Here is a 16,735-nt window from a genome sequence, read left to right on the forward strand (position 1 = left end):
AGATATTTAATGACACTGTAAAACTTGTCTCTCATTTTCTGTTTCAATACTTTTTTGGAGGTAGAATATACTTATTTGAGGCAACCTGCTCTACCAGGTAGCACTTCCATGCTGTACCAAGGAGAAAACCTGTGAAGTAAATGACCACTATTTTTACAATTGTTTAGCTGAAAAAGTGTATACATGTCTTTACATGGGGGAGAGGTATGCGGATTACATCAGCTCATTCACTAAAACTGTTCTCAAGATCATTAATGAAGATGTTTCAATATTGTATCAGTACCTGTGAAACCATGTTCGACATCTAAGCACATACATCATTATATAGCAGTACCTCTATGGGTAGATGCAAACGTGATTTAACAGACTAGTGTTACACAATTTTTTGAAAGACCATTTTAAAAGAAAAAATACACTCTAGCCTAAAACTGGAAAAGCCTCCCTTCTGGTTGATAATTGAGGTAACAATCCCAAACCATTCAGTTAGCATCAAACAGGGTTAGATGCTTTAAATATCCAATTACAGCAGAAGATACTAGCATTAAATATGGTTTTAACCAAAAAATCATATATACCTGTCTGTATATATTTTAGGTTTTGTGTAAAACAAAATGAACCAACAAACCATTGGGTTTAGAGTAATATATGCATGAATTGGGTTCCTTGTTTTTTAATTTTCTGGCTGCAATATAGACTTCAAATAAGACTGCAACTCTTTTGTCCCAGCATTTCAGCTATACAACTAAAACATAGCAGATATGTTTTCCTCTATATAGGATATTCACTAGAGAAGTGAGCCCTTTCATTGTATTGCTTGCCTTGTTTCTTTGTCTATTCTCTACAAATCCTGAAAAAATTCCCAGTATTTGAACAGTCCTTTCCAAACTGTATATTAACTTGCTCTGTGTTAGAGATGGCATGAACTTCAATGTAGCTCAGAGTTAAGTCAAGAATAAGCAGGAGCTTTTCAGGAAATTAGATTTTCTTCTCTATCATCAAGTAATGTTCAAGCGTGCCATTAGCACGAGGCCACTGCACTGCTCTTCCAAACAGAAATTGCTTTTGTCTTTCAGTAATCTTCTTTGAAGCCTCACATTACATCAAGAGCATAAAACATCTTTATATAACCTGCTCTAAAAAAGCAGTTCTGAACATGAGGGAAGGGAACAGATAAGAATGGATGTAGGTTACAATAAGAATATTTCCATAAAACACAGTCATATCTGACATCTGAGCTATTAAATTAAACCTGAAATCTGTTTCAAGGCAGGAGATAGCAAAAGGCTCTGTCCCTTTTCAGCAATAACCTAGAAAACCTTTTCATCTTACAGAAGAACAATTCAAAGCACCTCCTTTAGGAAATTCAGATCATGGCTTATATCACAGGCATTGCAACCTCACACTTGCCTTATGATTTAGTACAATGCTGTTCCTGGAATAAATGGAAAGCAGGTTAAAGGATTTTTATTATTTTCCCGAATCATATACCCAAGTCATTATCCAAAAAATCTGAAGGCCGACACAGTATCTCAAAACTGCTTTCTTTTTTTCCTGGATCAAAAGTAAAACCTACACATTCACAGCACATCTTAAAAAACACAGTTAATAACTGAGTAAGATTACTGTCCTTAGGAAAAACGTTATGAATTGTGTGTGGTTTTAAGCAGTTCTGTAATTTCCCATTTCCAGACTCCAAAAAGCATCCAAACCTGGTTTGTTTACACATGCTAGCTGCCATCTCTCGCATATAAAACAAACCACTTTATAATGCCAGTAGCTATGAAAGATGACAGCAGCAAACACAGAAGCAGAAGATGTCAAAATCTGAGAGATCTGGAACTACGAACACAGATTACTGAAAGATGTAAATCTGCCAGATATGTTTAATGCTGCAACTACATTTTAGTCTTTCACCAGCTTCTTTTAAGAAACTACTCTCATAGCAACACTTCCAACTCCACAAGTGTCCAACATTTCAATTTACATATCCACTTATGAAAGCACATCATACCACAATGCAGAAACATCTTCAAAAACAAAGCTTTTAGGACCTAATTAAAAAGAGTAGTATGGTGATATCTGCCATTAGAAAGTTAACCAACAGAAGGCATTTTGAAGTGGTTTCTTTCCGTAGACTCCAGAATTCCTTTTGTTCAAATCTCCTTATTTGTAAAGGATTCCCTGTACATGGGAGAAAAATGAAAGGATGTAGCTCATCGGTAGGAAAACTGATGCCAGCTGAAGCTCTTAACTTTCCATCTCCCCTCATTTCGCTGTTTAACTAAACAGTCTTCACCCTGGTAAGAGTTTTTTCGGTTCTCGGTGCTGACAGAGTACCGGACATCACACCCCTGCCTCCCAAAATTGCTTACCAGGCTAAGAGCTAAAAAAATCCCCCCAAAAACCCCACCCCAACAATCCTAACAAGAAAAAAAACCCCAAGGAAAAAACAAACAAAAAAACAAAAAGTTTTTTGTTACTTACTTGTGCATCTTAACACAGTGCTCCATATAACTTGCCAAACACACATGCATTGTCCAGAGGGTTTTAGTTTTTTTAGTTAACAGTTCCAGAACGCATTAAGAAAGAACACTCAAAAGCATGAAGCTTTAAGATTTTACAATTATTTTAGCAGCATTTCATCAATTGGAGCACATTTTGAAATAGGAATTAATTTTTTAATCCTGAGCAGTTTCAGTTCGGCAGAAAATATCTCAAAAAACTCTTTTCAAATCACATGGATATTGACTTTATTTCTTACTTGGTTGGACACAGTATATGCTAAAATAAATCCCTAACACTATAAGACGTGACCTTATTTTTTCATAGATCATGTCCTATTTGAGAGCAAGAGATTCAGGTTGCAAAAGGCAAAACAAATACAGAGCTGAGTTTTAAGCGCAACTCTCAGGGGATTTCTCACTGTAACAGCACCATGCTGCCAGAGGCATGTATGGACATGCCCTAAGGTCTCTCTGGCTATCCTCCCAAGGAGGCAAAGCAGCAAAATGAATAGTACTTCTGCTATACTGTGTTTTCTACACGTAAAAACATTCTTTTGCAGAGCATAAATTGAGGATTACAGTTTTAAACAACTGCTCCAGGGCCAGACTGAATACTTAAACTCATCTGACAAAAAGAAAAAAAGGAACTAGGGCTCTATGAGGCTGAATTTGGACACTTGATGCATATGGGGTCGTGAAACTCCTATTAAGCTTCTCAAACCTGTTGTTTTGACCAGGTGACCTACTATCACAACTACTTTAATAGCTTTGAAAAAAGTGAGACATAAATATTAAAGGACAAACATAACTTGGGAGAAAGGTCCAACTCCATCATTTTTAAGTTAAACATCTACTGCAAGCAGAGTAAAATTCTTCCTGTGTGCAATGCGAAACCTCACAGTGTACACACAAAAAAACATTCAGCAGAAATTACTTGTGTGCAAACATAATCTTTCATTAAATGAGCTAGTAGGAAACTGGCCAGATTATAGCTAAGGGTAAAAAGAGTGCTCCTCAACTACCTTTTAAATTTTGAAACACTAAAATTATTGTTGGTACAGCTTCATGAGGATGTCAATTTTATATTCCTTTTCTGACTGTCCTAGAAAAAGATAAACTGTACATATAATTGGAAAAGCTGTTATATTGCTAACTAGAGAAAAGTTACAAAGCAATCAGAACTTGACTCTCAAGAAAAGCCAGACTATACATATTCCCACTCTACATAAACACAGGAAAAAGCAAGTATTTCAGCACAAGGAATGGCTTCTACAAATAGAGTTCTATGTATTTTTACATATGCTAAGGGAAATAAGTTTGAACAAATGGGAATCACACACCTGGAACAGTTTTTCATAACCAAGATATAGTCAGTGTTTCTTAAATAATTATTTAGTTTTGATAAAAATGAATTTTAGAAGACATTTATTTTAACAATAACAAAAGAAAAGTCCATGAAAATGGAACTCTTTGAATGCGTCTGACACCAAGAATTCAATATGTTTGCCAGGCGTTCAAGATTGATGCTGCAACAAGCTTTTTCAGTGGCACTGGAGCTGAGAGACCCACAGGTTCTGTACTTGGAGGCTCTGTAAGCAGTATGGTGACACCAGGTTAAAGAGAGCAGGCTCAAATCACTCTGGATAGGATAAGTAAACAACCGAAGGGCAATTTTTGAGATTTGATGCTGTATGGTTTCATCTGAACAGTGAGTAGGGCAATTAGATGGTAATGTAATATAGAAGCTTAACTACTTCTCCTCTGCTATCAGCAGGAGCAGGATATCTCCCACTTTTCCATCCCTTCTGTAGAGAAGAATTTAAAAGCTCTGCCCCCTTTGCTGCTGAATTAATGCCTCACTGGATAAGACTCCACACCTGGAAGTGAAAGGAAAAGAGCTCCTCCATAAAAGAGCTAGCTTTTCACCTGGGAATGCAGGACCACAAACATTTAAATCTTTCAGGATACAGTGACTTACACTAGATAGGCAAATACATATTGAGGTAAAATTTCCAGGAACAGCTACTATCTCTAAAAGCTATTGGTCTCCTGACCATGCATAAATAGCAATAAGGTTAGTAAGATTAGTGTAGTTACTCCATTCGTGTAGCTACTAAACACTTTCTGTTCTAGTGAGTGAAATACAAGCATGCAAGAATGAACATTTTCTGATTTTTTGATTGATTTTTCTCTTTTCTGTGAGATATCCCATTACAAAAGGAAGATGTACTATCAAGTCTTGGTAGCAAATCCTGTTTCAGCCACTGTAGTTCATAAGCTTTTTACTTATGAACTGTTTTAACTACTGCCACTAAGTGCCAACTTATCCTTAAGTTTATCTCTTTTCTACTTTAGAAAGGTTCTCAGGGAAAAATCTTTTAATCAACAAAGTAAGAATCCTGGAAGTCACTAATTCCAATCATTTGTGCCATGATCCTACATAACCCACACTTTCACAAAGCCATCATGAAATCTCCCTTTATACACCATGTACATCAAGCAAAACTGAACTAGAGTAAAACTAATATAGACCTTCACTTGAAATAATTGTACTTCCAATTAATGCTGATTACTGTTAGATTTAATATAAAAATTAAAAGCCCTCGCCTAGACCGGAACAATTGTGAAAATGGCAGCTGAGGTGGAATTAAAAGCACAGAGCAAGAAATCTGCAGTGAGTTTGCTGAAGCCACTACAAATAGGAAGTAGTTAGCAGAAGGAAAACCTTCCCTGTCAAATGGTAAATGAGGAAAGATCATAATTTTAATAAACTTTATTTTAATAAACTTTATTCCCCTTCCTCTTTTATACTCATATATATATATACATATATGCAGAATGTGCTTAGAAGTAAAAGAGTGGAGCTTAAAAAATCACTCATCAAACAATTGTGCTACTTTTAATAATTTTTTAAAGGTCCTAAAACAAAGATCAAAAGGGAATGTATCTAAGCATTTATATTCAATTCCACATTGCCTGATGACTAATTTGTAAAGAGTGCACAAGTCTTCACAACTGCAGCCAAAATCATTCAAGGATACTTTGATATAATGCCACAAAGGATATGAGCAGGAAGGCAGCAGGAGTTACAAATGGCCAAGTTCCATTAAAAGTGCTAATAAAAGAATAATGGAATTTCCTTGTACTATGAATAAAAAGTGTTTGGTACAGGAGAATTTAGACATGGAGAGGAATATCAGAGCTTCTAGTTCATCAGTTGCGTCTCCTTATTAGATCTTAATTGACTTGTTATTACATTTACCTTAAAATGCTTCAGTTCCAAAAAGCAACAATCCCATTCAAAATCTCATCACACTATTTTTCTTTATTCTTCATGTTTCTCCATTTTCACAGGCCCTTAATATCTGGTTTACCAATCCTTGTAAATAATGGGAGACTATCTATAAAAAAGTACTTTGAAGTGATGGGTTTAACTTGAAATTATATATAATTATTAAAATTATAGAATATACCTACTGATTGACAATATTTTTTAAAATCATAAATTTTCAAGCTGCTAGTAACTATGGAACTCTCATAGCAACAACCTATCTGATATACTTTATCCATTAATTTACTCACTGTACTTCTTTCTCATAGACATATGTGCAGTTACACACATTTATGCATATGTTCATGCGAACAGATAGGTGCACATACAAACACACTTCTGCCACCTTCTTCTCCCGTATTTAAAACCTAGCTGATTTTTCTAATGTATTTGGTACAGGGCCAGAAGAGAAGAGGTAGAGTTCAGAACTTTCCTTTGAAATGTCCAAACAGCAACAGAAACGTTTCAAATCTTCCTTTGTTTTACTGGATACTTGCAAAATCACACACACTTCACAAAACAGAAGCAGCAAAGATAGACATTTCGTGCTGCTGACAAACCGTTAAAGAGTTTTGTGCACTTGTTTAAAAAACATGCCCACAGATGCATCCAAGATAGGAGGAATTCCCCAAAAACATTTACAAACTTACTTAACTCTCCTTCAATCTGCTGCTTAATGCTCTCTTTTGCATAAGGTCTACAAGAACCCCATGACGTAGCTATTGCACAGAAATGCTGTGATCTCTGTCTCTTGGTTCTCCAAAACCTTCTTGTAACAGCTTTAATTTTTAATTTCACATTGCAATGTCTTTAGGGAAGTGACCTTCTTTTTTTTTCCATTTAGTACGAATTATAATATATAATTTTTTGTTTGTTTTTTGTTTTTGTTTTTTTTTACCAGAGTTCTCAGACTTTACAAATAAGAATCAAGTTATAATGTTTATGTGCATTTCTTCTTCTTCCTGCAGACAACCACCAGGCTGCTAGCAAAGCAGCCTCTTCAAACCACGCTCCCAGAATCAATAGATAATTCACTAGTATCATGTATCTCAGGGCCTAATTGACACAACAGGCTAAGCAACATACTCAAGGGTAACACAGTTTCCAAAGAGAGAGCAAAAAAGAGGGGAATCCAATACCACATATGGTCACTTTGCAGGATTTAGTGTCAGTCTATAAATTATACTAGACTTCTATGAGGTTAATGTGAATCATGGGTTTCACAAATCAGAAAATGCACCTTTTCAAGCTTGGCTTGAAGAAATAAAGAAACATTTATATGATAGCAAAATTTAAGTAAAATGAATACCCTCGCGCTTTCAATTTTATAACTTACTCTCATTTTTGTATTAAACATGAAATATAGTTATCACAAATGTTTGGTATTTTTCTTAACAACAAATATAGGTAGTATATTTTTTTCTTACCTTATGATCATATGGATTGTATGAATGAAACAGCTGGGACAGATCCTTTGTTCTCTGTTTTTTCTGTAAAGCAATATTAATAAATAGACCATATTAGAAAAGTTAGGGGAGAAAAAGAGATTACTGATTAAAAAAGCTGTATTCAGGTACAAACACATTCTCTCCCTACTTTGTTAATGGAACTGTAGGTATGAAGACTGGTGTATGCAGATGAAGGACATTAAATATTACAGGAAATAATTAACATATATATTAACAATGTTAGGAAAATATCCTTAATAAATAATAAACACTAATCTGTGGAACATCAGTGGAATGTGTAAACAATTCAGATTAGTTTTAATTTTGCAAAATAAATTATAAATAACGTTTTATAATACAGATAACAAAACTTAGAGATTAGGCTACAATCTTGCAAAGACTTGTCTACTATTCTAGCATGTACATGCAGTCTTGCTTTATAGGAGATTCGGTTTAAAGGAAGTCAGTTTAAAGAAGAATAATTTATTATTTTTCTATTTCTTTTGATGCTAATACTCTCATTGCCTTGATTGTGGAAAATTAATAGGTGATATGCCATTTAATGCCAAGGCAAAGGGGAAAAAATTTCTTCCATCAAGAGCATAGTTCAAAGACAAAACCTGCTTAATCCAGCTTCTACTGAATTTAATGAAAGAGCTTTCAGTGATTTCAGCTGATGTTAACAGACTCTCTCAGCTGCATGCTATGGAGTGGGGGCAGGGAGAAGAGAAAAACACCCTTCATCTTTAATGCAGGGATGAGTCACAAATAAGTTCAAAGTTTTATTATGTCAAAATCAATGTTTACTTATAGTTTGGGAAGGCTATGCGTGTTGGAAAATGTGTTAAAGGTGAGACAACTGCATGAACTCCTTGCTTGTAGTTTGTACCAGTGTCTTATTTAGCCATTGTTTCTGTAAAAGTAGTTTTCCAGCTAAATTGGTAGGATCTGTTCATGTTTTCAGCATGCTGGGAACTAAATAGACAGCTGCATGACTGTAGTATTTATTTTAACTTCTGGAAACTATGGAGCAATTTAGTAATTTTTGATTGTACAAGATAAACTATGTATTTCCTTTCTTTACACAGTTTTTATTTTCAGTGAAGCATTCAGCAACTTAGTCATAAAAGTGGTAACTTCTGTTACTAGCATAAATTTATGACATCTGGATATTTCTGAATCATTAAAGATATCAGATTAATATTACTACTTATGTCAGGTATATATACCTATGCTTTAGACCACTAAAGAGTCAAGAAAACAAAGTCACTACCCTTCTTTAAGGTGAGGGAGAATGGTAAATTCTGTTCTCAGTATGCAAAGGTTACTTCTGTCATTCACAATTCTATTCAGTTACTATAATTAATATCTAACAGGACTTGTTTCTCTGAGTTTAATACAGGGCTTTAAAACCAACAGAAGTTATATTAAAAAAGACATTTCTCAGTACAGACTTTCTCAGCAACTGAACATGCCTTTGCCATAGAAAAGATCTCCCTTAATAGAGGAAACTTCACCCTCTAACCCTCATTTGATATTTCTTTTACTTCCAGTGGGGAAAAAAAACCCATGCTCAAATGAAAGTATCAATCCAAATTCCAAACCAACAAACCTACAGTTCAAATCACCAACTTACAATGGCTTCTTTCCTGGTAGTACCATTACACACAGTCAAAATACTTAAAATACTATAAAGATGATTTGGAGAAATGTGATAATAAATTAAAAGGAGATATCAAAATGATTAATAAAAATATTGCTTAAAAAAATTATTTAATGTTGTGACATGCAAGAAGACAAAAGCATTTTACTATGGATTATGGAGGCCTTGACTAATCTTTCCAGGAGGAAAACCCTACGAAATTCAGAAAAAGTCTAATTCTTGCTTTTTGTTACTGAAGACTATGTCTCTTATATTCATTTTGACTGCAATAGCTTTAATAACACACAATAAAACTGTATGACAGAAAATGTCTATCTTTCACTCTCAGACTTTCACCAAAATGCTGGCTACACACTCATCTAGACTAGATGAAGAATGAAGATGGCTTCCCTTACACAACACACTGATAGTCTTCCGCTTTTTATTATAGAAAATTATGGTTCCTTTCCTGCCCTTCCACAAAAATTTCGGGTTTTGTACAAAACAAAAACACTCCTGACTAGGGAAATGCTGAAAATCCATAACACAGAAGAACATGGAATAAAACTTCTTGAGATGCATAATGCATCTTGAGGTGCAAAAATGTCCCAAAATTCCCAGGATGCCCCATATGCTTAGCTGATGTAAATCTAAACAGCATTCAACTGTTTTGTATGGACTCTGAATACACAGAGATAAAAATGCCTTAAGCAGAGAGTAAAGGTTGCTTAGTGATAATTTGTGTCCTTCTAGAACACCAAGTGCAGTTAAACTCAGACCTCTAAAAACCAGAAATATAAGACATTTCAAAACACAGAGACTAAGGACAGAACAAGGAATTCATGCTCCTCTAATGGTAACCCCTTCAACAGAAAGTACTTCAGGAAAATAATAAATTAAATAGCTATACCAAATGCCAAACATTGTAAGCTCACACATTTTGCAGTATATTGCACTTATCTGATGATCCTCTTTTAATACTCAGGTGATAATTACCTGTCTTTCAGATGATTTTAATGTAGTTTAAAACTTGTTTGTTTTCCTTTCAAGCATGGTATCGTAGGTCTACAATGTTTATTGTGAAGGAGAACTACAATATTGCCAAGGTATTTTTATTACAGATTACTTAGAAGCTACTTAAATGGAATATTGTCAGTTTTCATCTAGGAATAAAAGGGGCAAAATTAGTCCCCAATATGAAGGTATTACTGATTTCCTTTAGACTTAACTTTCAATTTAATAAAGTCTATTTTCACCTTCAAAGTTCTCAATAATTTCAGCCTAATACTGTGACAGATCTGCAGATTCTAGCAGTTCCATTGAAGGTGTCAGCCTCAATATATCACCAGCAAAGTTCTCCTATCTGTTTTTTTGCTCCCATGATTTAAAATCCCTCCAGTAATTGGGGCTGCCTCCAGTAACAAGGACACATATCTGTTTTGTTCAAATATTCTTCTTTTCCTTCATGAGCACAGTGAATAATAACATGTCAAGGCACCCAAATCAATGTCTTTATTTCAGTTCTCTTCCCTCACCTATCAATATTCTCCCTCATTTCTCTTCTACATACTGCTGATCAGAATTAATAAAACAATTTTATATTGCCACTGGAACCTTATTTAATTTAAAGCTTATAGAGCATCTCACACCCTTGCGCAAGCTAACAACCAATAGCAATATTGTGTTTTTCTTTCAAACAAGTCTGGAAAACCACAATACCTCCTTCTGCAGTATCTAATGGATCACATAACTAAGAGTTAAAACCACATTAAACTTAGTGAGTCAAGGAAAAAATTAACTTTGACAGACTTTGGGAGAAGAGTGAAGCAGCTTTGCAAGTATTTTCAGTTTTCTTCATCAGTATAACTGAAAGCATAGAGACTCCAGCATAACAGACACTTGCAAAAACAATAAGATTGGAGCTTTCTTTTCTGAATCAGCAACGTCTAACACGTTTTGTGCTATGGCATTCTTTAACTTCAGCAACATGCATTTTCTGACCAGTAAGAAAACTGTGTCCTTCTTTTTCCCTATGTTACATCTGTGATCTCAAAACTACAGAGGCCTTGAGCAGTTCTAAACTCCGAACTTCCATAAAACATAATGGAGTTGGGAGCACCCTGTATAAAAACACCAACTGGGCTACCTTTAATCTCCAAAGAGTTCCTTGGCAAAACACCAGTGAGAGAGATAGTAACTCCTCCAACCAAAGCATATTTAAAAGCCTTGCTTGGAGATTCAATCCATAAAGCCTTAAATCTATGTACCTATAACCACAATACAGATATGAGCCAAGCCACTGGAACTGCCACGTTATCGAAGTTTGCAGATTGCTTTGCGTTCTGCAAAACAACTTTCAAAAAAGTGATCAGAAACCAGTGAACCGATCTCTTTTGACCTTGAGTTATTCAGTGCATCACCCTCTTAGAAATGATCCTGAAAAAAACATTGTGCCCCAGCCAGATTTCTTGATAAAATCATCACTGGTGTTCATTATGCTCTTGCATCTGTGCCCTGTAAGGTCTGAAAGGGCAGAAGTAACAATACAGGCCTGACAAGTTTTCTGCTTACTATAGCTAACTCACTTCTACTGATACGCTTCCTGTCTTTCTGATCACATCTATAACAAAGCATACAAAATAATTTGGTGATTGGCTAGTCTTTTTGATCTAACCTACTATGTTAAAACAGACTCACTGTTCTTCTTCAATTACTGACACACACACATATTCAACTTGCTTTAAGAAATTACTTTCCAATAATTTTTGATCCATACATTGAAAATACCACATCCTGTACAGTGTGTTATTCAGCACTTCCCCTCTATGTTACAGGATAGTGGACATTTTTTCCAACTCCAATTAACAACAGAACTATACATTGATAATTCATATTTTGTATACTCTTATACTGAGCGATTCTTTCTAAAAAAAACAGAAGTTTTATGATTTCATGCAATGTGTTTTTCTCTAAAACAGGAAAATATATAAAATTTTACACACTTTTACTAATCATTAATACTAGAAAATGATTGCAAACATTAAAGCAATCCTGTCCTCAGGATTACAGCAACACAAATAGTCATGGTTTAGTCTAGTTTACATTTTATGTAGAGATTCTGATTTATGGAAAATTACAAATATTTTCAAAAAACAGCACAGGATCTTCACAAGAACATCTGCCAACCTATTTGAAAATTATTTCTTGAAGGATTCATTTTCAATTAAAGCATGTGCATTGCAATTTCCTCCTTATCTCCCATATAATTTCAGCTACGTAATACAGACTCTTCAAACCCATACATTTTACAAATATTGCTGAATTTGATTCCTTCTGGTACATTTCAGTTATTATAATTTAGTTTAGGATTAATTTGTTATTCTTGTCATTTTTCATTAGAGAGATGGGCAAATCACCAACCGTATGAAGTTTAACAAGGGCAAGTGCCCGATTTTGCACCTGGGATGGGGCAACCCTTGTTATATGTATAAATTAGGGAACGAGAGGCTGCAGAGAAGCACTGTGGAAAGGGACCTGGGTGTCCTGGTCAACGGCACTTTGAATGAGCCAGCCAGGAGGGCCAACCTGGGGGGCATTAGGCAAAGCATCGCCAGCCGGTTTAGGGAGGGGATTGTCCTGCTCTGCATAGATGTGGCCTCACCTTGAATATTGTGTGCAGTTTTGGGCACTGCAATGTAAGAAAGACATTAAGCTATTAATGTCCAAAGGAGAGTGTCCAAAGGAGGGCAATGAGGATGGTGAAGGGTCTGGAGAAGTCATACGAGGAGCAGCTGAGGTTACTTTGTTGAGCCTGGAGGAGAGGAGACTGAGGGGAGACCTCACTGTGGTCTTCAGCATCCTCATGAGGGGAAGAGGAGGGGGAGGGACTGATCTCTTCATTCTCATGACCACAGACAGGACTCAAGGAAACAGCATGAAGCTAAGCTGGGGGAGGTTTAGGTTGGATATCAGGAAAAGGTTTTTCACCCAGAGAGTAGATGGGCACTGGAACAGGCTCCCCAGGGAAGTAGTCACAGCACCAAGCCTGACAGAGTTCTAGAAGCATTTGGATGATGTTCTCAGGCATATGGTGTGATTCTTAGGGATGTCTTGTGCAGGGCTAAGGATTGGACTTGATGATCCTTGTGTGTCCCTTCCAAATCAGGATATTCTATGATTCTATAAATTATGCAAAATTTATTCTGAAGACTTCCACAAAGAAATCCTTAATTTCAGAAAAGGCCTTTAGCACTTGTTTATCTTAATGGTCCTGAAATTGAGTATAGTTTGTAAAATGCTCTGTCTCACTTCTGGTAGATATTTATGTCTGAAATTCATAAGAAATGTCATAATCTATATGAGGTGGGTATTTTCTAAGGATGTCTGATGTAATTGATTAGGAAGACTGTTTAGCTCAAAAAAAAATTGTAGGACGAAAGTATCTGACAGAAACTTGGCCTGGGGTATCAGCCATATTTCAAATTAGATTGACACTAAATCAGAAATAAAGTGATTGGTCACGAGGGATAGACTGATTTTGAATATATATAGTTATTGCAGCAAGTAACACAATAATATAAACCAGAATGAACTGAAAAGTACATTTTAGTAATGAAAAGTAATTTTTATATATACCTTTTAAGCTCAGGACATATATGGGCTTACATCCATACACCTAGGAATGACTTGTCTGCAGGGCACTCTTCCTTCTTGTCATCTGGTGAGCTATGTGTGTGCTCTACCACACACTAGCAGCCTTAAAAGCACCAGGTTTTCCAGCATCCCCAGAAGAACAAAAATAGAAGTGCTGCAGAGGGCACAGCATGGTACAAATAGTGAGCAGCAAATAATGCTCACATGCTTGCTGCATGAGAGAGATCAAATGTGTACCCACTACACACAAATTCACCAGACACACAAAAATGCCCCGCACTGTTTTACCTTAATCTATTATTCAGTCTTCCACTCTACTTCCAGTTTTTCAGCAATTCCAAGTTCCCAGATTTTTAGCCCAATGACCAGAGGTGCAGGCACAGGCAAGGAAAACAGCAAAACATACGAGTTCCAAAGCACTCATTGACCTGATTGACTGTGACGGCTTTGAAAGAGTGTACTGGGATTATCAAAGACAGATGAAGTTCAAGAAAGGGTCACCAAGAACCCATCTCAGGATATTTCAGTGTCCTCTTCTTCCAAAGCACATTTTATGGGCCATCATAAATGTTACATTATTTGCAAATTATGGACAAGCTTAGTTACCTCCATGATACAAATTAATTTGCTATCTGTGTTAAGTCACAAACTATTAGATCTGAACCACATTGTCATTTGAAGAAGTCCGAAATTTTGAAAGTTTTTCTGTTCTGATGCCTACATCCAGTTAAATGGAATAACTTATGGGCAATAGTTCCTTGTGACTACAGGTGCTGGCACTGTTTCAGCTCTGAGCACCTGGTTTATAAAGTGAATTAAAATTCCAAATGAAAAAATAGAAAAGTTTTCAGTATTACGTAAGGTACCTAGCTGCAATTCAAGTAAATATTATAAAATGGCACAGTTTCGTGGTTCTTCCACTTCACTATGAGCCAATGAAGTGGACAGAAGGACAAAGCATATCTAATCTAAACATCCAGTCACCACAGAGGTTCTTTCTGTATGAGCTTGTGTGAATGGGTTCTATATGCATCTATAGATTTGATGGAGCTGTAACAGGAAACGGCAGGCCAAAGGCAATGACATTACCTGATGAAAACGTAGCAAGTGAAAATTTTCCAAGGACTAATAAGCTCTGAAGACTAGTACTCATGCCAAATCTGCAATAACTAACAATTTCAAGACAACAACAGACTGTTCAATCTGCCCAAGGCCACTATGAGCAATAGCAGACAGAGACTCGGACCACATCCAGGAGGGTGGTGACTCCTCTATGCAGATGAAGACTATAGGATTTCATTTGTACCCAAAGGAACGCAGATCCCCCTGAGGTATTTTCCGAGCACCCCACCTGGAAGCCAAAGGCTGACCCTCCCCATCTGAGCACACAGCTGCAGCTGCCCTCTTACCCACTGCTCCTCTGGTAACCACAGGTGAGCATGCGAGTGAATGCCAGCAACTAAACAAATGTGTTGTGCAAAGAGTTACCTGCTTCTAACAATAATGGCTTGGTTCTACTAATAACAGAAGCTTAATAAGTAAAAGGTGTTTAAAGAAATGTTTGGTTCTCTCTCTGACTCACTTCAATTCCCTCTAAGGGAAGAGGGAATTTACAAAACAGTCCTTAAACTTCCTGTAACATTCTAACTTGAAGCCCCAGATCAAAGTACATAATTCATAATCACTGGTAAAGGAGAAAGATGCACAATTTTCAGCTTTTATTGCCCTCATGTCAACTAACCGATCCAATCCTTGTAATTAATGGTAAAGGCTTCCAGTATACTCCATATATGTATATATTCATAGTTTGTACTGTGATTTAAATATAACAGAAGTAAAATAAATTTATGCACTGATTTTACCCTGATGCCATGTTATATAAACTTCTTTTGCAGAACAATGTTATAATCTTGAAAATTTCAATGAACTAAGCTTAGGTGGGAAATACAGAAGAATGATATACACTTCTGACATTTATAAGCAACTGCCATGGATGCAAACCCATAAAAGCCTACCAAAATAATAATTAAAAGATAAAAATTAAAAAAACCCTCCAGGACACCACTAGATTTGTGTCACTGAATTACATTTCCATATTTTTTTTTTAATTTTTCTAAGAAAAATACTTATAGTGAAAGGAGAAATTTCCCTGAGATGCTGTCCACATGTATATTTATATTGGAGATAAAAACTGTTTTCTCCCTCAAAATCAAAGACTCTTCTACTTTATCTGTGAGAGTATCTTCCTTCCCTTCTATTCTGCACAGGAGTATGTGGTATTCCAAATTCCTGATGTCATGTCAGCTTCCTTGCAACTAAAAATCTCACAATATCAGACTTTTCAGATAGACTCACGGGGGAAGGATGATAGGTCATAAATGCTCATGGCCACTATAAATCTTACAGGACTACAGTTTCCAAAAAGTAATTTTTTTTTATACTGAACTGTCAACATGTGGGCTGCACATGGCTACAGGTATCAGCCCACAAAATTACATGACTTTAAGAGTACTTTCATAATCTTTTCAAATTCTGTAACTATTTCAGGCTTGCCAGTGAAGTTTAGAAAGAACTTTGTCTCTTCCTCCACATTTCACTTTCCAACTTTCCTTAATTATTTTTCTTAACAAGACGGCCTAGATTGAACCTGTAGCCATATTTTACTTTAAGATGCTCAAATTTTCAAATTGGATTTATAAAGTTCATGAGGAAGCTGTTGGTAATTTTCATCCCAATCAGTGCCTGCTGTAAAAACAAAGCAAAATTTAAAAAAGTGGAGCACCAACTTGATTTCCTAAGTGTATTTCCAATCTAGCTTTGAATTTTGACTTGCTTTCTCAAGCAAGACAGTTGTGCTCCTTGAAAATGTAAGACTTCTATTCTACCGAGTGTCTGAAGTACACAGGATTTAAGAGCCACAGCTCCAGGCTAGAGTAAAAATAGTTTTGTCCTTTCTCAGGAGTCTGACTGCACAGTCCAGCTGTTACTGTGCAATTTAACTCATTCCCCAGATTCAGCTATGAACTGAATTTTCAGCAGCTCCATATGCAGATCATTTATAGCTATCCAAAAGGGTACAACCTATTTTAAAACCTACCAGCTCAACTGTCTCCCACAACAACAAAAACAGATTTTCATTTCAGCACCTGGTCAAATA

The 16,735-nt window shown here is 36.0% G+C and overlaps 1 protein-coding gene across 1 annotated transcript in view; it reads right to left on the minus strand.

Moving 5' to 3' along the window:
* Nucleotides 1–16,735, minus strand: part of CDKAL1 (CDK5 regulatory subunit associated protein 1 like 1) — a 412,746-nt gene that overhangs the window by 86,144 nt on the left and 309,867 nt on the right. Inside the window, exon 13 of the mRNA XM_027676037.1 lies at nucleotides 7,263–7,325. Within this exon, the coding sequence (XP_027531838.1) occupies nucleotides 7,263–7,325 (63 nt within the window). The remainder of the gene's footprint in view (nucleotides 1–7,262; nucleotides 7,326–16,735) is intronic.

The sequence above is a fragment of the Neopelma chrysocephalum genome, unplaced genomic scaffold (assembly GCF_003984885.1).
Source record: "Neopelma chrysocephalum unplaced genomic scaffold, ASM398488v2 Primary Assembly neopelma1_26, whole genome shotgun sequence".
Classification (NCBI taxonomy): Eukaryota; Metazoa; Chordata; class Aves; order Passeriformes; family Pipridae; genus Neopelma; species Neopelma chrysocephalum.